We start from the raw sequence: 23937 nt of genomic DNA, 5'->3' as shown, positions 1-23937 counted from the left end.
TGAGCTTTGCTCAAACCAGATGAGCCCGTGCTTGAACTGGCAACCTCAGGGTCTTGAACCTGGGTCCTTTACATCCCAGTTCGACGCTCCATCCACTGCACCACCGCCCAGACAGGCTGAAAGGACTGTTTTTAATTTTGGCCTAATTAGGTCCCTGAAATTTGTTTCCAAGTTTGCCTATAGGTTTCATAGTTAAAGCCCTGTTGATTGATTCCAGGAGTGCAGCAATGTCGCCACCTACTGTGAAGAGTAAGGGAATAACGGCGACAGAAGGAAAAATAATTCTCCAGTTCTAAATAAATTATAAAGTAGAAGAAATTAATCTAAGTTTTAGTGTAATTACATTAGTTCACTTTTCAGTTGTATTTCCAGTAAACAGAGTTACTTAACAGAATCAACTAATTCTGCTAGATGTCTTGTGAAGCTAGAGCTTTTTAGTTGTGGGGTTTTAAGAAAATTTCATCTCGGTAATTTTCTTTAAAGCACATACACGTGTGCACATACATAATTTCCTGAATTTGTATGTCATTTTCCTTCTACAACATAACCTTTTAATGTTATTGTAACATCTGTTTATTCTTTATTTTTTCCATATTATCTTTTTCATAAGATGATTTCCAAAATGATTTTTTTTTCTAGGCTGCCCATACATAGTTTCTCTTTCCATTTGTTAAAATATATTTATTTATTCATATTTAGATAGGTGGGGTGTGGGGAGAGAGAGTGAGAAAGAGAGAGAGAGAGAGAGAGAGAGCAGGGGGGAGGAGCAAGAAGCATCAACACCCATATGTGCCTTGACCAGACAAGCCCAGGGTTTTGAACTGGCGACCTCAGCATTCCAAGTTGATGCTTTATCTGCTGCACCACCACAGGTCAGGCCTCTTTTCATTTTGCTAAGGACTCAATCTATTTGATTTGTGAGAGTTTGGTTTGAGATAAGATTTTATATTACAATCAGAAGCATTTCTAACACCAAATTTGTAGGGCTGTCCATCCTCAATTAGGCAACCAAAGTATTTTAAATGGGTTCATACCAAAATGCCATTGATCTTTATTCAGTCAGAACTTGGTATTTCCCTTTTTCTTTTCTTTTTTTATTTTTTTTTAAATTTTTTACAGGGATAGAGAGAGAGAGAGTCAGATAGAGAGATAGATAGGGACAGACAGACAGGAACGGAGAGAGATGAGAAGCATCAATCATCAGTTCTTCCTTGCGACACCGTAGCTGCTCATTGCTTGCTTTCCCATATGTGCCATGACCATGGGCCCTCAGCAGACCAAGTAACCCCCCAGGGTACATGCTAGTGAGCTTTTCTTTTTTTTTTGCTCAAGCCAGATGAGCCCGTGCTCAAGCCGGCAACCCCGTGGTCTTGAACCTGGGTCCTTCCGCATCCCAGTTCGATGCTCTATCCACTGCGCCACCGCCTGGTCAGGCAGTATTTCCCTTTTTCTTGATCTTCCATTAATCATTTTCCTAAATTACTCTCTCCATCCTAATACAATGCATTAAGGGGCAGCTATTATATTGATTATAATTTTTATGTCTTCTATTATCAACCCATGCCCCTACCACTAGCATTTTGCAAATAGTAAGCACCCAATATTTACTAAATGAAACATGAAAAGGGTAATGTACCTGAAAAACCCTTTTATTCATTGGGCAGGAATAGAGAAGATCAAGTAACACAAAGGTAGAAAAGGGAAGAAAACGTAGTAAGTATTTTATTGGTTATTTGTGCACTTTGTTCTTTTCAACCAACATTTGGAGAGTGGTGGTAGTGATTGGCAGGCAGGAGGAATGAAGCAGAGAGGTCAAGGACAGGAAATCAGTGCAATATAGGATTACTCAGTGTGTCTTCATGCATACTGCTATAACTAAGAACCATAGACTGGGTGGTTATAAGCAACAAATTTCTCACTGTTCTGGAGGCTGGAAGTCTGAGATCAGCATGTCAGCAAGGTTGGGTTCAGGTGAGATCCTCTTCTGGGTTACAGACTGCCAGAGAGAGAGAGTGAGCTAGCTATGGCCTCTTCTTATAAGGACACTAATCTCATTAATGAGGGCTCCATTCTTATGACATAATTATCTCCCAATAGCCCCACCTCCAAATATCATTACACTGAGGGTTAGATTTCAGCATATACATTTTGGTGGTGTGCAAATATTCAGCCCCTAATGTAGTGTTTATAGTATTCTAAGCAATAGGCTAACTGCTTAGGAGGAGCATTTAAAAACCACATAGATCTTTATGCTGTGCTCTTGGGGAGCTAAAACAAACACACGATAGTTTAGAGAAATATTAAGTGCTAAATAGTGCAACGTTGACCATCTGTTTGATAAAAGTTTCAGAGAAGTGGAAGATGTGGATGGGACCAACTAAGGAATGCTTCTGGAGAATAAATAAATTTCTAGATATGAAAAATAAAAAGAGGTAAAAGAAGATAGGTGGAAGAGGAAAACATGAATTTTTGGAAAGTGAAATATCATAAGGCACAAGGAATACAAACAAAAGACACTTCTATTTCGCCTTCAACTTATTTTTAGAATGTTCTCTAGTTCTGTGCTAATATTAACAACTAGCCACATGTGGCTTAAGTTGACACCAATTAAAATGAAATAAAAAGTAAAATTCAGTTCTCCATTTTCACTAGCCAGAGTTCAAGTGATCAATAGCCACAGGTGGCTAGTGGCTACTGTATCGAGCAATGCAAATATCATCACTGCAAAAAGTTCCTTTGTAAATGCTATAATAAGCACTGGTGAGCACTTACTGTATGAAAAGCTCTCATGATCCTATTTAGTCTTCACAACAGACTTATGAAGTATAGACTTACAGATGAGAAAACTGGGGTTTCTAGAACTTAGTATTTTTCCAAAGTCACATAGTCAGTGGAAGGGCTGTGATCTGAAATTTCATCTAAATTCAAAAACTGAAACTTCAAACCATGGAAAATAAGGTTACTAAGCAGGAAGAATGGGTTATTTACTAAGACAATGAGATTCAACTTTTTGTGGCAGGCAAAATTCAGAAGGTTCTTGACTAAGGGAACCAAACTATAAAGGATATTTAAGTTGGGTGTGTGTGTGTTTAGGACTATGCTAGCTCACATAATGTCTTTAGAAAAAAAGACCTCCTCTTTGGGATAGATGCAGCCTACGGACTCATGACTCAGGTAACAGAGCAAGAAGTAGGTCCCAGCCCTTCCATCCCCCTAGATGGGTGCCCTATCTCATGTGTAATATTTAGTTAGTTATATTTTAGTAATTTTAATAGGTGAGTTGTGTTATTTCAATGTGGTTTTAAAAAATATTTTCTTGATATCTTTTTTAATGTTTGATTTTACTTTATTTAATCATTTTAGAGAGAACAGAGAGAGAGAGAGAGAAGGGGGGAGGAGCAAGAAGCATCAACTTCCATATGTGCCTTGATCAGGTAAACCCAGGGTTTCAAACTGGCGACCTCAGCATTCCAGGCCAACCCTTTTTCCACTGTGCCACCACAAGTCAGGCCAATTTCTTTACATACTGCTCATGAAAATTAGGGGATTTTTTTATCACTTCATGTTCATTTTGAAATATCCTCTAATTTTTGTGAGAAGTATATTTCAGTTACAGGTAACATACAGTATTAGTTTCAAGTGTACAATGTAGTGAGTACTCTTTTTCAAAGGGAAGAATTAGAAGGCATGGAGGAAACAAGAACCTAACATAGAATGAAGGTGATCCCAAGGGGAAGGGAGGAGGGAGGGAAACAGCAAAAAGAGAGTTTGAGGAAAGAAGTAAAAAAATTAGGTTAAAAAAATTGAAAATTAGGAGCAAAGTTAGAGCTTATTCTGAGGTTTCTAGTACATGGTCCAAAACATTTGGTACCTATGACAGAGAAGAGAAAAAGAGCCAACTTCTGGTTATTGGTGCATCTAAGGAGCTTAGAAGTTGTCACTCCCATCCATTTTCAGCTGAACTGAAAATCAACAAGTCTTCTTAGATCCATCAGAAAACTGAGGTTAAAGGGCAAATAGCTGCTCCCCAAATTGGAGAGACAGAAGGTCAGACATAGAGAATCACAACTTACTGGAGCAGAAATCTCCACGGAACCAGTGGGGAGTCTGGGGGTAGGAAAACCCAAACTGTAAGTGACAAATTGCTTGAGGCTCAGTGTGTACAAGTCTAAGAGTTGAAATTTTCAGGGGGACTCAGTCATAGGCAGGCCCCCAAATTTTTGTGAGTGTTGCCTCTAGGAGCCCTACCAGGTTTTCAGAGTGAAGGGTTAGAGAAAATCCCCTTAGCTTCCGCCAGGGGGAGGGGGAAAGTAGCCATTTTGAAATAAGCATTCTGTTCTTAATGAGGGCTGACCTCAAGAGAAAGTATTTTACTAGAGCCTAACAACTACGGTTCTACCAGAGCCTAATCAACCTAGGGGATGACAAATACCCAACTCCATTCCCCTTAAGCCTTTCTGTCTCACCTAAGAGGGGAAGGGGTAAGCCTGAGAACCACTTGTGAAGGATGCCAAACTTTGAGAACTAATTCTGTAGCATCACAACTACTAAGACTGTGGTAAATTGGGGTTGGGTAAAGGTAGAAGGGCAAGTGCTGGCTTCTAGAACAGCTCTAGCATTTGAAAAAGGTAAAGGCAATTATTAAGGATGGTGGGTTGGTTGGTTGTTGTTAATTACTATTCATGTGCTGCAGGAAAGAAAAGACAAACTTAGGTTATCCAGCTTACTCATGGCACACCAGGAAAACTACAAATCTTCTACGGTAGCTTTTAAAAAGACTTTCAGAACCAGGGTTCTTTTGAGAAATGGTTGATTCTAAGACTGGAGCAGAGAACATACAGAATGAGCCTGGAGTATCCTGTACTGCAAGAGAGTAAAGATATGCTAAAGGAAAACAATAGGAACACATCAAAGGAACTAGAAGTCCACTGAGAGAACTCCCAGTGGCCAAAACCGAGACAATTGAGCAAAAACTACAGAACAACAAACCTATTACTGGATTACAGCACCAAGTATAAAATAAATATATGTGACTTTGTACTGCTATAAATAATCTAATAAGTAAGTAAATAGAAGAGACAAATTTCCTTACAGAAGAATTCCAACAATATATTGCCTGGGCCAGATAGCCAGGATAGAGCATCAGTCCTGAAGCACAGGGGTTGCTGGTTCAATCCCCAGTCAGGGCACATACAGGAACAGATTTTCCTCTTTCTCCTGCTCTCTCCCTTCCTCTGCCTAATAAAATAAATATTAAAAATGAGAATTCCAATAATATATTTAGGTACTTCTCTCTATGGAAGGTGAAGCTTAATTCTCTTGAGGATAGGCTAGACTCAATGATCTACTTCCTTAGAGTAGGGAAAAGGAAAAATATTAACTTGAAAGTAGAGGAACTTGACAAACGCAACATATACTAAGTGCTGAGAAGTTACCCTCACCAGATATCATATGGATATCCTGTACCCCTTACACTGATGTTATGAGACACTTCACCTCTATGGTATTCTTTCTAAAACCCCATAACACCCATCTAAGCATGCAAAAGCTCTGAGACAAACCTAGATTAAGGGACAGTATACAAGATATCTGGTCAGCAGTTCTCAAGATTGTCCAGAACATGGAAAACAAGGAGAGACTAAGAAACAGTTACAAGCCAGAGAGACTAGGGAGACATGACAACTAAATGGGATGTGGTACCCTGGTATGCAGAAAAGAGTTAACATAGCAGGCTCTCTGAGACTTAGAAAGGCCTGCTTGTAAGGTTGGCTCTTGACTGGCATCTGGGAACTTAGGTTTTAAGATAGTTTCCACAATTTAATGATAACACCAGTTCAGATAAGATAGTATCTAAACTGTCCATACAAACAATGTAGTTTATGTTGAACATCTGCTCTCCTTCTGAGAGTCTAAAACTGGGTGCATATTAGTGAGATGGTGCCTTTGTGACTAGCCCCCAATTAAGCCTTGGGTTTTGAATCTGCAATAAGCTTCCCGGGTAGACAATTTCATGTGAGTGATCATAACTCACTGCTGGAAAAATTGAGCAAGTCCTGTGCTACTTGAATCAGAGAGGACTCTTGGAAGCTTGTACCTCCAGCTTTCACCCCATGTTATTTCCCTTTAATGATTTTATTTTATTTCCTTTTGTTGTAATAAGTCATAGTCATGAAGATGACCATATACTGAGTCTATGAATCCTAGCAAATCATGGAAACTGGGAGTGGTCTTGGGGACCCCTGACACACCTGGAATAGATTCTGGGAAAAAAAAAAAGAGGACATTAATGCAAACACTGGTAAAATTCAAATAAAGTCTAGAGTTTAGTTAATAACAAAGAATTGATATGTTTCTTAGTTTTGAGAAATGTACTATGGAAACATAAGATGTTAACAATGGGAGACACAGGGTAATGAGGGGTAAATGAGAACTGTACTGTCTTTGTAACTTTTTTGTAAATCTAAAATTATTCCCCCAAAAAGTTTATTAGAAATACTCAAACCAAATGCTTTGGAAACTCACAAAAAATAACATATCACTCATCCTAAAGAGAGAGAGAGAGAAATTGCCCAAACTGAAACACAAAGAGAAAAATGAGAAAGCAGTAAAGAGCAAGAGGGAGGGTACGCTTTATTTACTGTAGCCAGAGGGACATCGACTGTGGTTAAAAAAAAAAAATCAGACTCAGGACCTAGAGAGCAGCAAAATATAAAAGAAGGTTGAATTCATAACCCATAGCATGTCTCCTAAAGTCAAGCTCCCAAATGGGATAAATAAGATCGAGGTCTAGAATGGGGTGGATCCTCTTGAGAAATTTGAGCTGATAGATTTACTTCTATCCTCGAGACCAACAGAAGCAGTGCACTTGCCCATGCTAGAGGAGTGGCCTCCCTTTGCATGAAGACAATGCAGAAAAGTCACCTGAGGAAGATGCCTTCCAAGATCTGACTTTCTCAAGATTTGCTGCAACTGCCTCCAGTGTTTCTAGACAAATAACTAGGGTGAAGTTTCATACGTACTGGCAAGAAAGGAAAGAACATACCTGGGGATGGATATTGGTCTATGTTCAGGGAAAGTGGTGTGAGGTAAGAATATCATACATACATTTGCTGAGTATAAATCCAAAACCAAGAAAACTCAAAAGAGACAGAATTTAACTAAATTTGAGATTATTTTCTGTTAAAGTAACAATCTTTGCATCCTCTTGTTTAGAACACAAGGTCTGGCTCTTATTGACTTAAATTTTTTTGTTATTGGGAGGAAATCACCAAGAGACTGAGTACACACACAGAAAGGGAAATACCTACAGATTCTTGGGTATGCTGGCCATTAAAGATGAGGAGGAGCTAAAGGAGTCTCTTTAAAATGTGAATGCTTTTCAAAGGTTAAGCTTCAATCCTTTGAGCTAATCTCAATGCAAGCTCCTCTACATGATCTCTTCTTATGGCTTGCAAATGAAGCTAAACTGTTTTGACTGGGTCTGCTTCTTCATACATGTTATGCACACTGATGTCAGATTAGAACCTGGAAATTCTTTTTAGAAAAACTATTCTGCTGCTCAAAATCTTTAAATGATTACTGCCTTATATTCTAAAATTTGTTAAAAATTAGCTTGCATTTAGGGCTCTTCCCAATCAGTTTCCTCTTATCTCATCTAGCCTTGTTTTCCATTGCAACACTAAGCCTTAATCCTAGACAAATCCATCACGTCTCCAAACATACTGTAAAGCCAGTGGCTGTGGCTAACATCACAGCAGCCTGGCCCATGCAGGTTCACATTGGATTCAGACAGTCGGTAAAGAAACAACGGAGCCAAAAACTGGTGGGCCATCATCTTTAACCCTAGCTTGCACCCGGCAGGCAAGTAAAAACACACTGGGCTCCAAAACCCACTCACATTCAGTGCTCACAAAGCTACTGACTTATCAGAGTTTCCTAGAATCAAAGGTTTCTAGCTCACCAGACTTATTCATCTATGTTCCCCATCTCCTTCCTTCTCCCTGCACAAACTCTGCACTAACTGGCTTCTCACTCAGCACTCCGACATCTTGGCTGCTTCTCCTGGCCTTCTCCACGTGGCCTTTCTCTGCTCTCTCCTTAATATTAATCTCAGGAACCGAGAGAGCAAGCTCCCGTTCTGCTCCCATTTTATAGTGTAGAAATCCAAACCTTTAATCCAATATACAAAATAGGGAAGTGTTTAATATCATACAAAGTCACTTATCTGGGGCATGATGGGATTATACCACCCCACATCAAAAAGGTTGGGAAAAGCTTAGTCCTAAAACCAAGCCCCAGGCTACAAGGATTCTGCCTGCCCACAGCCTGCCCCCAACACACATTAATATCACCTGGGTGACAACTTCCATGTGGGCAGCGCCATCTTTAACAAAGTGAGCATAATATATTTTATCTGCCCAACACATACTTTGAACATCCTAGGTTAAATGTGGGGCTTTTTGAAAACCAGCTTCTTTCACTGGCAAATGTTTCTTATCTGTGCACCTCTCTTTATAGTATAAAAAGCAACCATTTTCCTGATCTATTCCATGTGTAAGGATTCTCTTCTCTATGTATCAAGTCTTTGTTCCAGAGATTGTAAAATGGTTTGGTTTGACCCATTGCTAAAATGTTGAAGTAATTCTTAACATGTACATATTATTTTAAAATTAGAGCTCTAGTAAAGTCCACACTTCAACAAATAGCTAAAGTGTACTAGTAGCTATAATCTTCAGATACAAGCTGTTTGGTTAGATAATCATGGCTACATTTGAAAAACATTTGTTGAGTATCTATTAACTTGCTGGACACTGTTTTAGATGCTGAGGATACAGCAGCAAACAAAACTGATCATGGAATTTATATTCCTAAGAGGGGAGACAGAAAATGTAATAAGTAAATTACATATTAGAAAGTGGTAAAATGCTAGGAAAAAATAGAGCAAGGTTAAGAAGGAGAGGGAGTGTTTGAGTGAGAGGTGCCTGTACTTTCATTTAGATACCTGACTGAATCCTATGGGAATATGAGTTTGTGACTCTAACTATACAGTTCACCCTTATCAGTGGTTTTGCTTTACGTGGTTTCAATGTTTCGTGGTCAACTGTGGTCTAAAAATATTAAATGAAAAATTTTAGAAATAAATAATTCTCAAGTTTTAAATTGCAAGCGGTTCTGCTTAGCATCGCAAAATCTTCAGCCATCCTGCTCCAGCTGGTTGGGAATGAATCATCCCTTTGTCCAGCATATCCAAGCTGTGCTAACTCCTCATTAGGCACGTAGTAGCTTCCTCTTTATTAGATCAACTTGTGCTACCACAGTGCTGTGTTCAAGTAATCCTATTTTACTTAATAATGGACCCAAAGCCATTCACATAACTTTGATTACAGTATAACTTAACTTTACTATTGTTAATAATCTATTGTGCCTAATTTATAAACTTTATCATAGGTGCATATGTACAGAAAAAAACAGGTAATGTCCAGTTTCAGGCATCCAATGGGCTCTTGGATTGCATTCCCCTCGGATAAGGGGCCGGGGGACTACAGTACATCAGGGTTGTCATATACTGTCCTGTATAAGCTACCGTCAGCAACTTGAAGTTGTGTGCCTCCTTCCTCTTTGCACTTAATCCTCGCCAACAAGCCCCGAAGCGATCTCACTCCCCTTTGGAGTCCCAGAGTCCAGCAGTATTTCCAGGCCGCTACAGGATGGGAACCAATAGGAGTTCTCACAGAGTCAAAGTTACTTTGACTACCGCTTCCCAGACAGACTATTCCCCTGGGGTTCACCCACCAGGACAGTGCAACACCATAAACCGCGGAGAGAAGAGCCAAACTCTTTTTCTACCCTCAATGCCACCTCTACGCCAGGATCCCCCCGTTTCCATGTAACAGGACTGTGACGCGAACGAAATTGCGGGTCCACGGCTGCCTAGAGGAACCAGCTTGTCCCTTACAACCAAATATTTAGCTGATTGACCCAAAAACTCCACGCAGAAAATCCCGAGCGACCGCGCCCCCCTCAGTGACGCCGCCGGCACTGTGGCTTTGAGACTAGTGTCGCCTAGTTCTAGGCGCGACGACTTCCGGCATCTGAAGGTCCTCCGCCCCGTGGCTTGCCGGGGTCCTAGCGATGGACAGCTGCCCGCGGCAAACGCCTGACTACTACAGGAAATTAGAACAAGCGCTGCCCCCTCCTCCCGGCGGCCCGCGGTGGCAGGGGCTCTCAGAGGATGTCCACGGCTGGCGGGAATTGGAGGCGGAGCGCGGGAGCGGAGCGGAGCGCGGAGCCGGAGCTAGCCCGTCAGGCGGCATTCGGACAGGTGCGGTGGCGGAAGTAGGAGGACGCCGTGGAAGCCGAGCCATATAGGAAGCCGCGGTCTCGGGTCACCTATCCCGGGGCAGCTGCCCATTTTAGCCAGACCGCAGCGACTAGGGCTCAGCTGTCGGCGAGATGCCTCTGTTCGCCGCCAACCCCTTCGAACAAGACGTGGGTAAGCGTTGGTTCCGGGGCCCGGGGTGTGCGTCGAGCCAGAAAGGGGGCGGTGGCGCCTCCCGGGACTGGAAAGCCAAAGGGAAGGGAGAGAAGGGGCGGCGCCGCTGCTTGGTCACGGGAGGGTAACTTCGGCTGGTCTGGGAGTGCCTTCTGCACAACCGAGGTTGGGGACCCCAAGAGAGGGCCATTCCCCTCGCCAAGCGCAGGAATGGAGAAGACCTGGGGCTTGTTGGAGTCTGGACTAATTAGATAATTGGGGAGCTGACAATACACACTTCTTGCTTCCTCTAGAGCTGGTTAAGCACCCCCCGCCCTTTTAGGAGGTGATGCAAAAGCGGAGACCCTGCTGTCTAGGGCAGCCCAACACTAGAGACGTTGACCTGCCCCCATTCAGTAGGAAGACCCTATTTCACAAGTGTATTCAAACCCTGATAGCATAGTTTCAGGACTTACTGTAGAATGGTTAAAAGGGTTACTCTCTATCCGTGGATGGTGCAAGTGTAGGGTCTCAAAACATTGCAAAACAACTAATATTTGTTGAGGTTGTAAGAGCACTTTTATTTCAGTAATTATGAAGTGAGAAAAAGATGGGTGGGATAAGAGAACTTATTTTTTATTTTGGACACCAGAATAATAGTGAAACAAACTGGCCAAGTAATATATTTTGTAGCAGTAGTTAACAGAATCCTAGGTAGACTTTTAGAACTTGGTGGAATGAAAACAAACAAACAAACAAACAAAATACATGGCTGAAAATTACCAGTCACACAGATAGGTAGGTCACTTTATAGCAGTGACCCACCCGTTTCATAGTTACAATTTTCTGATCATGAGAAGACCAGAGAGTGCCCTGTTCTGATATAATATGGGATTCCCAAATTGTGTTCACAAGTCAAGTACAATATGTAAGTAGCTTCCATTTCCAGAAAGCTAAAGCATTTTATAATTATATCTTGACCCTAGTCAGTCTTCAAGTATGTATTTTCATAATTTTATTCAACTCTTTTTCTTGGTAGTTTAATACAGACGACTGGTATAAATCTAGGAAACTTCTGCTTTTGTGATACCTAGTGATGTCTTCCTTTAAATGCAGTGAGACTTGTATTTTTTATTGTTGGTGTGAAGACTTCATTTTGTCCTACTGAAATAAAACAAGAAGGGAAAAACAGAATTAGACAAATGATTTTCAAATTTGAAAACTGGAACTCTTTCTTGAAAGGAAATCTTTCCTGGAAGACTGTTTTCTAATTGAAAACTTCTAAAAGTAGGCGGAGTTGCTCTGGCTGCTAAGCTTTTCTAACCCTTCAGTGGCTTCTGAGGTTCTGCCTGGTTTAGCAGATCACAGTGTGGTTAGAGAGGCACTACTGTGCAGACATAAAAATACTTCTTGAATGGTTCATTTCATGGGCAGTGCTGTTAACCAAAGTTTCAAGTACTTATTTGTTAACTCAAGTATAACTAAGTATCCAAAAGGCAGTTTAAAGGTGAAAGCGAATTTGATTGAGGCCCATCTGTAATTGTTGTAGACGAGTGGAATTAACAGAAAAAGTGAAATGAAATAACAGGAGTTCAAGTTGTTCTTTAACCTTTATTATAGAAGGAAAATTATATATTGCATTTTTCATAATTTAGCCTTTAATTTGAAACAGTTAGGTAATACAAGCAAGTCATTATTTAACTTGGATGTCTATAGTTTATTTCTTTGCTGTCATTGTCTTTTTGTAGTTACTCTTTTTTCTTTGGTTCAGTCAGATTTTTACTGTTTTGGTTTTTTTTTCTTCACCTTTCATTCAACAAGTGTGCATTGAATAATTACTGTGTGTCAGACATTTATTAAGTGCTGGGGACAAAAAAATAAAAAAAATAAATAGACTGAATTTCTGCCCTCAGGATATTTAGTCTAATGGAAGACGCATACACACATAAAAACGGTAATTATCCTATAGTGTGATTATCGTAGTGCTAGAAATACATGACATGCTTTATTTACATGCTCCCTTTATTTAAGACAGTAATTTCCCCCAGAGAGAAGACAAAATGCTCCTTCCAACTCTTCCTCTGTAAAGGTGTTTACTCTATCCTCTTTCTCTCCCACTTTTCTGACAGTACTTCTACCTGTAGGAAGTAACTTTACCTCTTACTACATGTTTGATACGTTCTTTTGGTTTGTACAGAATCTCACCAGGGGGTGAGCAGTCTTTCTGAACTCATTCACGTGAGTAAGAAACCCTTTGCTCAGATTTCAGAGAAAAAGCTGTAGTGAGTCAGAATGTCTAAGTTGATGATGGTATATAATTTGTCAAATGGAAGCAGGTCAAAGGCTAGAAAGTTCCTTTTTTTTTTTTCAGAGTCAGAACCTACAAACTCTGGTATGCTAGGAATGATAGCATTAGAACACTTTAAATATTTACTGGATTTATTCAAATCTGGATTTGCTTTTTGTTTTGTTAAATAAAATTCCTTTGAAGCTGTGCTGAGGGAAAACCAAAAATAAACACACTCCCTAGCCTCGCATCTTAAAGTGGAATGTAGGATCCCTGATGTGGAGTCTGGTTGGTACAGCCTTCTTACGGGGAAAGTGAAACATGGAAGACAGAGCCACAGAAGGAAGATGTAATGGTTAATGCTAAAAGGAATGTCATTTCTTTATATTCTGTACCAATTATTCCAGTCTCATTACCTTGGTTCCCAAAGCATGATTTGTCTGTTCTGTTTCCTAACTCTAGTTCAGTGGTAGTCAACCAGGTCCCTACCGCCCATTAGTGGGCTTTCCAGCTTTCATGGTGGGCAGTAGCGGAGCAACCAAAGTATAAATAAAAAGATAGATTTAACTATAGTAAATTGTTTTCTGGTTTTTTTTTGTTGTTGTTTTTTACAGAGACAGAGATAGAGTCAGAGAGAGGGATAGATAGGGACAGACAGACAGGAACGGAGAGAGTTGAGAAGCATCAATCATCAGTTTTTTGTTGTGACACCTTAGTTGTTCATTGATTGCTTTCTCATATGTGCCTTGATCGTGGGCCTTCAGCAGACCAAGTGACCCCTTGCTCAAGCCAGCAACTGTGGGTCCAAGCTGGTGAGGTTTGCTTATACCAGATGAGCCTGTGCTCAAGCTGACAACCTCGGGGTTTTGAACCTGGGTCCTCCGCATCCCAGTCCGATGCTCTATCCACTGCGCCACCGCCTGGTCAGGCTATAATAAGTTGTTTTATAAAGATTTATTCTGCCAAACTTAATGAAAATCTGACATAAAGTACTTGGTAAGTAATTATTATTATATGCTTTAACTTGCTGTAACTCTGCTTTATAAATTTTATAAAGTAAAGTTACTTCCCTACTTTATAAATCACCATTACTGTGGAACCGGTGGGTGGTTAGAAAATTTTACTACTAACAGAGATACAAAAGTGGGCAGTAGGTATAAAAAGGTTGACAACCCCTGCTCTGGTTCTTTCTTGGATATCTTTTTTTTCCTTACTTAGTCCAGGCAATCTTTCTTGCCAGGTTCTACCTCTGCTATGTACTATTTCACTGATAGACCTTTCCTTTTTTTCAACAACCTTGGTATCTCCTTCCTTAAAGATACATTTACTTGTGTCCCACAGAGCTGACCTCCTGCTACCTTTGTAAAATTCTGACACAGTGGATTGAAGTGTGAACTTTTACCTTCAAAAGAGGCTTTCCAAGTGATATTTGAATGCAAGTATGTTGTTTTTGGCTTGTGTTATGTTGGAACTTGACAGTGAGGTAGCCTGGGATTTATTTTCTTTCTCTTCTCTTTTTTACCTCTTTCTTTCTTTCTTTCTTTCTTTCTTTCTTTCTTTCTTTCTTTCTTTCTTTCTTTCTTTCTTTCTTTCTTTCTTTCTTTCTCTCTCTTTTCTTTCTTTCTTTCTCTCTCCTTTCTTTCTTTCTTTCTTTCTTTCTTTCTTTCTTTCTTTCTTTCTTTCTTTCTTTCTTTCTTTCATCAATCTATCTAGAGACAGACAGGCAGGAAGGGAGAGAGATGAGAAGCATCAATTCTTTGTTTTGGCACCTTAGTTGTTCATTGATTGCTTTCTCATATGTGTCTTGACTGGGGGACTCCAGCAGAGCAAGTGACCCCTTGCTCAAGCCAGTGACCTTGGGGGTCAAGCCAGTGACCTTTGAGCTCAAGCCAGCGACCATGGAGTCATATCTGTGACCCCACGCTCAAGCCAGATGAGTCTGTGCTCAAGCCAACGACCTCAGGGCCTCGAACCTGGGTCCTCAGCATCCCAATATGACACTCTATCCATTGCACCACCACCTGGTCAGGCTGGGATTTTATCTTTATTTTATTTTATATTTTATTAAAACTCTAATACAAAAATAGATATGGATAGCACTTAAGTAATACAAATTTACTTTATATGTTCAATTTTATAACATGTACTTAAGTCAATTCTTGAATACAATGAGGTTCTTATTCTTTTGCCTCCGTTCTCAGGGTTAAACTCTCTCCAAAAAGCCATAAACTATTTTATACAGTTGACCCTTGAATAACATGGGGTTAGAAAAACTGACTGTATTTTTATAGTAAAGCTAGAGAAAAAATGTTATTAAGAAAAACATAAGGAAGAGAAATTGTACTGTATTTCTCATTACTATAAGTTTATGTCTGTTTTAAACTATATAGTTTGTCTGCAAGTTTTTTCAAATTAATGATGGAAAAAGATCTGCATTAGACTAATGCAATTCAAATTTCTGCTGTTCAATGGTCAACTGTATGTACTATGTGTACAAATATATACTATATGCATTGTTTTGTGTGTTTTTAAACTTCATAAAAGTGTCATTCTTTGCATTTTATTTGCAGCTTGTCATTCAGCGTTTTTAATGATATTTCTAGCTCTAGTTCATTAATTTTAAGAGCTGTGTCGTGTTCCACAGTGTCAGTATACCACATTTCTTACCCATTCTCCCATTAATGGACAGGAGGTTTTTTCCAGTTTTTTTGTATTACGAACAATATTGCAGTGAACATTTTTATCCATGTTTTCTTGTTCATATGTCTGAGAGATTTGCCAGGGATTGTACCTTAAAGAGAAATTCCGTATTGAAAGTGAAGATATCCTGACCTGTGATGGTGCAGTACATAAGGCGTCAACCTGGAACACTGAGGTCGCTGGTGGAAACCCTGCACTTGCCTGGTCAAGGCACATATGGGAATTGATGCTTCCTGCTCCTCCCTCCTTCCCTCCCTCCCTCCCTCCCTCCCTCTCTCCTTCCCTCTCTCCCTCCCTCCCTCCCTCTCTCCCTCTCTCCCTCTCTCTCTCTCTCTCTCCCCCCCATCTCTTCCTCTCTCCCTCCCCCCTAAAATAAATAAAAATAAAAAAAATTGAAAGTGGAGATAGCGCAGAGTTGCAAAATACTAGAGTGTGCAGAACTACCCTTCCGAGTGTTCGTGGGATATTTTATTCCCACAGGCCGTGGAAGTGAAGGCCCCGTTCCACATTTTCATTAACACTGGGTATTGTCAGATTTTTAAATGTATGCCAGTTTGATGGGGGTGAAATAGGTCATTGTTTTCATTTAATTTCAACTTCATTTCTAGTGAAGTTAAGCATCTTTTATATATTTCTTGGTTATTCTGTTTTCTTTTTCTATAAATTGCCTCTTCATTACGTTTACTTACTCTGAATATATAAGGATCTTGTCATATTTTCTTCTGAAAGTTTTATTAAAGTTTTTTATTTTCACAATAGATCTTTAATCCATTTGGCTCAATCTTTGTGTGAGATCCAATGAAGGATTTGATTGGACAGTCAGTTGACACTAGACAATAACCAGTTTCTCTAATCACCATTTATTGAGTTGTCTTTCCTTTCCCCACTGTTCCGGAGAACTCTCTCCTTCATACAGGACATTTCCTTTTATTAGGCTAGCATCTGTGCTTTCTGTTCTTCCACACTGTTTTCTTTAGCTGCCACGCGCCAATACCACCCTCTAATCTCAGTGACCTTTATAGGTTGTAGGGCAAGTCCCCTGTCTTGTTTTTCTTCATTTTGATACTCTTACATGTTTTTGGCCTTTGTTCTTTCATGTGGGTTTCTGATCACATTGGTCAAATCATAAAAATCAATTTCTTTTAGAGTTTTTTAGAATTTTAAAGAAAAAAGATTGTAATTTATATTTCCATTCATATGAATGGATGATGTTGATATTCAAAATATAAATTTTTATTCCTTGATAACATTTAATACTGATCTTAGATTATGGTTTGAAAGTAAGACAGAAAGGCAAGAAAATGATTATTCTACAAGTGAGTATACACTAGAATAATACTACAGTAGTGTACTTAAGTGGATGTGTCTCTGTGTTGCTTTTTTGTTTGTTTAAATCAGGGGTTTTCAACCTTTTTACATTCAGAGACTGGTGAAAATAGGAGAATTATTTTGGAGATAGCTAAGGCAGAAATCACCGTGAGCATAAGCAAATCCAGCTAAGATCATTGGTTTGATAATCTTCATAAATGTGGGTGATTAACTCTTGTGTACTGGCACAAAGTATCTGGTGGACTGGTCCACGGACTGGCAGTTTGAAAACACGCTTTAAATGAAAGGACCTCAGATATGTTCCTAATGTTAAAAGAGTACATGTTCTTAAGTATGTCATGTGGAGTATCAAACACCAGTTCCTTGACAACTGATGGTTCTAAGCCAGGGGTCCCCAAACTACGGCCCACGGGCCACATGCGGCCCCCTGAGGCCATTTATCCGGCCCCGCCGCACATCCAGAAGGGGCACCTTTTTCATTGGTGGTCAGTGAGAGGAGCATAGTTCCCATTGAAATACTGGTCAGTTTGTTGATTTAAATTTACTTGTTCTTTATTTTAAATATTGTAGTTGTTCCTGTTTTGTTTTTTTACTTTAAAATAAGATATGTGCAGTGTGCATAGGGATTTGTTCATAGTTTTTTTTTTTATAGTCCGGCCCTCCAACTGTCTGAGGGACAGTGAACTGGCCCTCTGTGTAAAAAGTTTGGCGACCCCTGTTCTAAGCATCTATCACCGAGATCTCAAAACAGAATTTAAAGACATATCATTTATCTCCTGTTATTTTTTTCCTTAGTTACCTTGTTTACCCAAATCTAACCTTTGCCCTCTCCCACCTTGGCTTTTTTTTACTTTTCATTTTAAAGTGTTTTTGCTTACAGTCTTTTTTTTTTTTAATTTCAAATAGCCAGTCGGCAACATTGGTGAGAGTATTATTTCTAGAAACCAGAGACATTGTGGTATTGCCCAAACATTATTTCCTCTTATTCTTTCTTTTTTAGGACTGAGTTTCACCTTGGCTTTTTGGCATCTTTAGGTCTTATTTATTTATTTATTTATTTATTTATTACAGAGACAGAGAGAGAGTCAGAGAGAGGGATAGATAGGGACAGACAGACAGGAATGGAGAGAGATGAGAAGCATCAATCATTAGTTTTTCGTTGCGACACCTTAGTTGTTCATTGATTGCTTTCTCATATGTGCCTTGATCGTGGGCCTTCAGCAGACCGAGTGACCCCTTGCTTGAGCCAGCGACCTAGGGTCCAAGCTGGTGAGCTTTGCTCAAACCAGATGAGCTTGCGCTCAAGCTGGTGACCTTGGGGTCTCGAACCTGGGTCCTCCGCATCCCAGTCTGACTCTCTATTCACTGCGCCACTGCTAGGTCTTCTTTTGAAGTCATATATATTGCTCCCATCTTCTAGATTACCCTTATTTTATTTTCTAAAAAACTTAAAAAAATTTTTTTTATTTGTTGATATCAGCAAGAGAGGAAGGGCGGGGAGAGAGAGAGACAGACAGAGACATCGAGCTGTTCCTTTTTGTGCCCTGATTGGGGATTGAACCATCAAACCTCTGCACTTCAGGATGATGCTCTAACCAACCAAGCTGTCTGGCCAGGGCTTTAATGTATTTTTTTTTTTTTTGACAGAAACAGAAAGAGAGAGGGATAGATAGGGACAGACAGACAGAAAGGGAGAGATGAGAAGCATCAATTTCTTCGTTGCAGCACCTTAGTTCTTCATCGATTGCTTTCTCATCTGTGCCTTGATGGGGGGTGGGAAGCTACAGCAGACTGAGTGACCCCTTGCTCAAGCCAGCGACCTTGGGTTCAAGCTGGTGAGCCTTGCTCAAACCAGATGAGCCTGCGCTCAAGCTGGCCACCCCAGGGTCTCAAACCTGGGTCCTCTGCGTCCCAGTCTGACACTCCATCCACTGCACCACTGCCTGGTCAGGCTAACGTTTTCTTAATGGACCTGTAACTACTTATGCTTAAGGGACAAGCACTTCTCTGTTCCTTTGATATCTGTGGAACACTTAACATTTTTTACTATTGGGACCTAATTGTGACAGCTTTCGCTGTTCATTCAAAGAGAGCTTTCTTTAGTTTCCTTTAAGAAATGTTGAAAATTGAAGTCCTGGGAAGCAGTTACAGTTTTGACTGACTTTTAGTGAACTTCAGAAGTTGTATTTAATAGGTCTTAGATAAAAGCAAGAAGAGAAATAAGGATTTAAAAATTTTGTTATTCACAATATCCCTATTATTTAATATAATTTTTAAATGGTAACATAGAGAATAAAAAATTGTTACAGAAATTTTTTTGTAACTGAAAACTTACAAACTCTTAAGAAACATTTATTAGTTTTAATTTGCAACATGAGAAATGTAGTGACTCAATTTTAGTTCATTCGAGCTAAAAGGGACTTTTATTGTTATCAGGAGCAGCTTCTTTTATTTTCATATATCATAAGATGAATTATCTTAACATTCTCTTTTTTAAAAAGCTCTACTTAAATACTTAAAGAGATCCAGAGCACTCAGTGTTTTGGTTTTGCTAGTAGTACTAACCACTTGAGGTGGAGTGTTGAAGGGTAAGAACTTTATTTTTTTTTAACATTATTGCTTTATTAGGCTGTGTTAAAAAAAAAAAATTCGGCTGGGTACATTTGAACATCTAATTGGCCTTATTAAACAATTCATCAATCAGGCAGCATCTCATCTAGCAAGAACAGAGATACTTACACAGTTATACAAAATTAAAGGTTTTTATAGGAAGGAGGGTGAGACAGGGAAGTCATTAGCAAAAGAAAAATGAAAGTTCATTGGTGGAATATAGGAGTTCAGAGTGATGATGGCTTCTCATTGGTTGAACTGGGGTGTTTTCCATTGGCTGGGCTTGTTCTTGGGCTTGAGAAAATCTTCCTTCTTCCAGAGTAGTAGAGACACCTTTCTTTTGAAGATGAATGGTATGTCTCTTCCTGTTGGGGGGGGGGGGGTAATTGACATCAATTGTAGGGTGTGAACGCTCCCTCTACAGGCCTTCCCAACTCCAATTTTAGTTCGTATTTTCTTGATATATTTTCACACTTGATAGTGAATAAAGGTTTGTATTTAATATAGGGATTAAATTTAAGCAGGTCAGTATAACAGATATCAGAGATTGCCCCCTGAAAATTGACATTCTGAAATTATTTTTAGCTCATATTACTTGAATTTCAGGTCAGAAATTTCCAGTATTTGATGGTACAGATTTAAGAATTTTACCATTTGAGTGTTATTGCATTGTGGTTTTAATATGTCTTTATCTGATCACTATTGATGTTGGGCACCACCTTTAAATATATTTATTTACCAAATAAATGTCCTCTTTTTTTAAGTATCTATTTAGTTTTTCATCCAGTTTTATTTTCACTTAATTTCCATAATTCCTCTTTTAAGCATGGCAACCATTTTAATCTTCATTTTACAAATGAGAACATGGATTCAGATTTGACTCAGAGCTGAGGCCTTAAGCTAGTAAGTAAATTTCAGAGCTGGGTGTAGGGAAGGCTGGTCTTCATTGTTTAATGGGTGATATGTGTAAGCTGCATCTATACACAGAGTGTGCGTAATTTCTTCAAATCTGCAGAGGTCATGTGATCAGCTAGCTGCCCAGCCTAATATAATAGCTTTTGATTCTCCGTCTGTGATGTTTTGGTACTGAGTGGCTACTTTGGAGACTCATTTTTCTCTAGCTATCAGTAAGTGTCTTGCACATGAAGCTTCCCATTAACTCAATTTCAAAACAAATTATACTGACTGCATTTTTGCTTCTGCCTTGCTTCCTAATGTCAGGGTGCTATGGAAATGAGCATCCTGCTTTATGGAATTGGGATGGGCATGGCTCTCCTCACAGGATTACAGTGGACATCTGGAAGTACTAGCTAAGAAGAAAGTGAACTTGCAGGAGTATAAAGCTGGTCCTATATTTTTTGCCTTACTAAGAGATGGTTTGCACTATTAAAGGGCAGTAAAGGGTAATTTTGATGTGTTTTTTTATCCTTCTCCTCCTCCTTCCTATCTGCCCCATGTGTCTAGCTATCCCAAATCTTCTGTGTTCTCCCCACCCCCAAAATGGTGGTGGTGACAAGTGAAATGGAAAAGGAGCTGCAGTCTTCTGTATTCACCCAGAGCAAGAGGCTCTTACATATATCTATTTTTAGATGATGTAATAAATCAGATTAATCATGGCATTTGGCTGGTCCTTTCCTTATAAACAAGAGTTGAACTATTCAGTATGTTTAAAATGTTCACACTTAGAGAAACTGAAAACTAACCTGTTGGGAAGGGTTAATTTAGCAGTTTTGAACAAGAGACAGTTTAGTATAGTCCTTACACTTAGAGTATATGCTGAGGCAAACTGCCCAGGTAAGTCTGTTTCACCACTTACTAGTTATATGACCTGTGCTATTGAATAGTTAATTTCTCTGTCAGTTTCCAAATCTATAAAATGAGGAATTCTTAAGTCATTGAAGTATAAGCGATTTTACATATGTAAAATACTTTGAAGCTATTAGGTGTTGTTATTGTTTTAAATTCAGTTGTTAGCTATCATTCAGTACTTAGAGCTGTAAATAGGTTTTTATTTTAGGAGCTAATGAACAGTATATTTTAAATTTTTTTAAATTTATTTATTCATTTTAGAGAGGAGAAGGAGAGACAGAGAGAAAGAGAGAGAGAGAGAGAGAGAGGAGAGACAGAGAGAGAGAAGGGGGGGAGGAGCTGGAAACATCAACTCCCATATGTGCCTTGACCAGGCAAGCCCAGGGTTTCGAACCGGCGACCTCAGCATTTCCAGGTCAACGCTTTATCCACTGCGCCACCACAGGTCAGGCCTGAACAGTATATTTTAAAGTAGAATTTATGTTACTGCTTTCCCCAGAGCAAACTGAAGATTTGCATCAATAAAAATTTACCCAAATAAATCAAAACATTTAAATGGAGAGGAGGATTAAATGAGAAAATGTATGTTAAACCCAAGTACTCTGCAGTGGTAAGTGTGGTTGGTATCACTGGAGTCAGAGAAGCAGTTGAAAAATCTTTATAATCTAGCAGATTGAGGTATTGGGTATTTTAAATATTTTAATCTATCTTTACATAAGAATTATAAGGTGTAGAAATTTAGTAACAAGTGTATATCATTATTTTAATAGTGTAAACGTGTGAATTATTTATAAACTAGAAAAAAAGACTCACCTACATTTTCAAATAATTTTTTAGTTTATAATCTAAAGAAAGAATATTTTTATATCTTTAGTTAAAGCTGCCAGCTGTATTTTCCTGTTAGATTCCAAAATGAATTTTACTCATTTACTTGCTTTCTATTTTCTAGTTTATTTCTGCTCTAAAATTTTTTTGCCAGTTTTTCATGTTATTCTATAATTTTAAGGTCTAAAAGGAATTTTTTTTTATTAACACATGAAAACAATTTTTCCTTTAAAATCTAAGCATTTCTTTAGTTACATCCGAGATATTAAAATGAAGTATCCTAATATAGTAAATTTTTATATTGCCTTCTGTTGTAATATGAATTATGTTCTGATTGTTAATTTCTACGTGATTGGGTTTTACATTTGTTCTAATAAAAACATTGTAATCAGTGAGTATACTGTGTATATTGTTCTAGATTATTTCTAGTTTTTGGTAGTTCCATGTACGTTTGAAGAAAGATTTAAACTCTGCTTTAATGTACAGGAAGACTTCACTTCATATAATTTCAATATGCATAAATTTAGTTACCATGTTTTAGTAAAATATCATCAATCTCCCAACAAACCTTGTAATACCTTGAGCGTAGAACACCTGTAAGTCTGCTTAGATTTTGAACTACAGGACTGTGAATTAATAACAGGTGATGTTTCCAACATTTTTTACTTGGGGACTGGTGAAAATAGAATTATTTTGGAGACTGCTAAGGCAGAACTTACCCTGAGCATAAGCGAATTTGACTGAGATCATTTGGTCTATAATCTTCATATAACATCAGGGTGGTTAACTCTTGTGGACTGGCACGAAGTTTCTGGCAAACTGGTCTTCAGACCCGCTGTTTAAAAACACTGTTTAAACCAACTTAATTTGCAGTAAATTTGTTCCAGAGCAAGTTTAAAAAACTAATAGACTGAGGCAGTATTCAGTTTTTTAATATTTTTTCTGTTTTTTCAAGTTTGATTACTTTTATTGACTTTTCTTCATGTTCACTAATAGTTTCTGTAATCTTCAGTCTGCTCTTAAGCTCACCCAGTGAATATTTTTAGAGATACTGTCCTTTTCAGTTCTGTATATTCCATTTCTCTTCTGAGCCGTCATTATCTACTCACTGGTAATGACCGAATTTTGCTTTAAGTTCTGGAAAAAGTATATAATACTAGCTTTAAAGTACTTTTTTGCTAATTCTAACATTCAGGTTATGCAATTATCTGTTTTTATTAATTTTATCTTGCTTGTGGGACACTTTTGCATATCTAGTGATTTTTTTATATTACACTGGTCATAGTAGTTACTCTCTGTAAGGAGGCTAGATTATGTTGTCTTCTTGGAGTGCTGAGTTTTGTTCTTTCAGGTTATGTTATTGCAGGATCTTTTAGGTTTTTGTCAGACTTGATTTTCTTTATGAAGCAGGCCTATGCTAATAGTGAACTAAGGGGCCTTTACTCCTAAAGTATGGCCTTTTTGGGATTTGAACTGAATGCTCGAAATGCTCTTTCTGCTCTGGGTGAGTGGAGTACTAATCTGCTTGGCTTGCCATAAGTAAGTACCATGTACTAGGTGGTTTAAACAACATGAAGTTATTTCTCACAGGTCTGGAGACTTGAAGTCTATGATCAAGGCCCCGACAGGGTTGAGGGCTCTCCTTTTGGATTGCAGATGGCTGCCTTCTCACTGTGTGCTCACATAACCTCTATATGTGTATGAGGGGGGAGAGAGAGCTTTCTGGTGTCTCTTCTAAGGACACTGAATCCTGCTGGATTATGGCTCCATTCTTATGATCCCATTTTATCTTAGTAACTTCACCAGAGGCCCAGTGTCTAAATACAGCTACCCTGGGGGTTAGCTACATAAGAACTTTGTGGGGGCACAGACATTCGGTTTGTGACAGGCAGGAATTCCAAAGACT

At 38.9% G+C, this 23937-nt stretch overlaps 1 protein-coding gene across 4 annotated transcripts in view; it reads left to right on the top strand.

The window, feature by feature from the left end:
- Positions 1-10282: 10282 nt before the first annotated feature.
- Positions 10283-23937, top strand: part of STAM2 (signal transducing adaptor molecule 2) — a 61662-nt gene continuing 48007 nt past the window's right edge. The window contains exons 1-2 of one of the 4 annotated variants that reach the window (XM_066345418.1): positions 10285-10492; positions 14100-14197. Coding sequence is in view for 2 of the 4 variants with exons in the window: in XM_066345416.1 (XP_066201513.1) it covers positions 10453-10492 (40 nt within the window). In the remaining 2 variants the exon portion in view is untranslated. Of the gene's footprint in view, positions 10493-14099; positions 14198-23937 lie in introns of all 4 variants that reach the window. The other 3 variants (XM_066345416.1, XM_066345415.1, XM_066345419.1) reach the window with 3 other exon arrangements.

The sequence above is a fragment of the Saccopteryx leptura genome, chromosome 7 (genome assembly GCF_036850995.1).
Source record: "Saccopteryx leptura isolate mSacLep1 chromosome 7, mSacLep1_pri_phased_curated, whole genome shotgun sequence".
NCBI classification, from domain to species: Eukaryota; Metazoa; Chordata; class Mammalia; order Chiroptera; family Emballonuridae; genus Saccopteryx; species Saccopteryx leptura.
The sequence above is the reverse complement of the archived record's forward strand: the minus strand, read 5'-3'. Positions and strand labels throughout refer to the sequence as shown.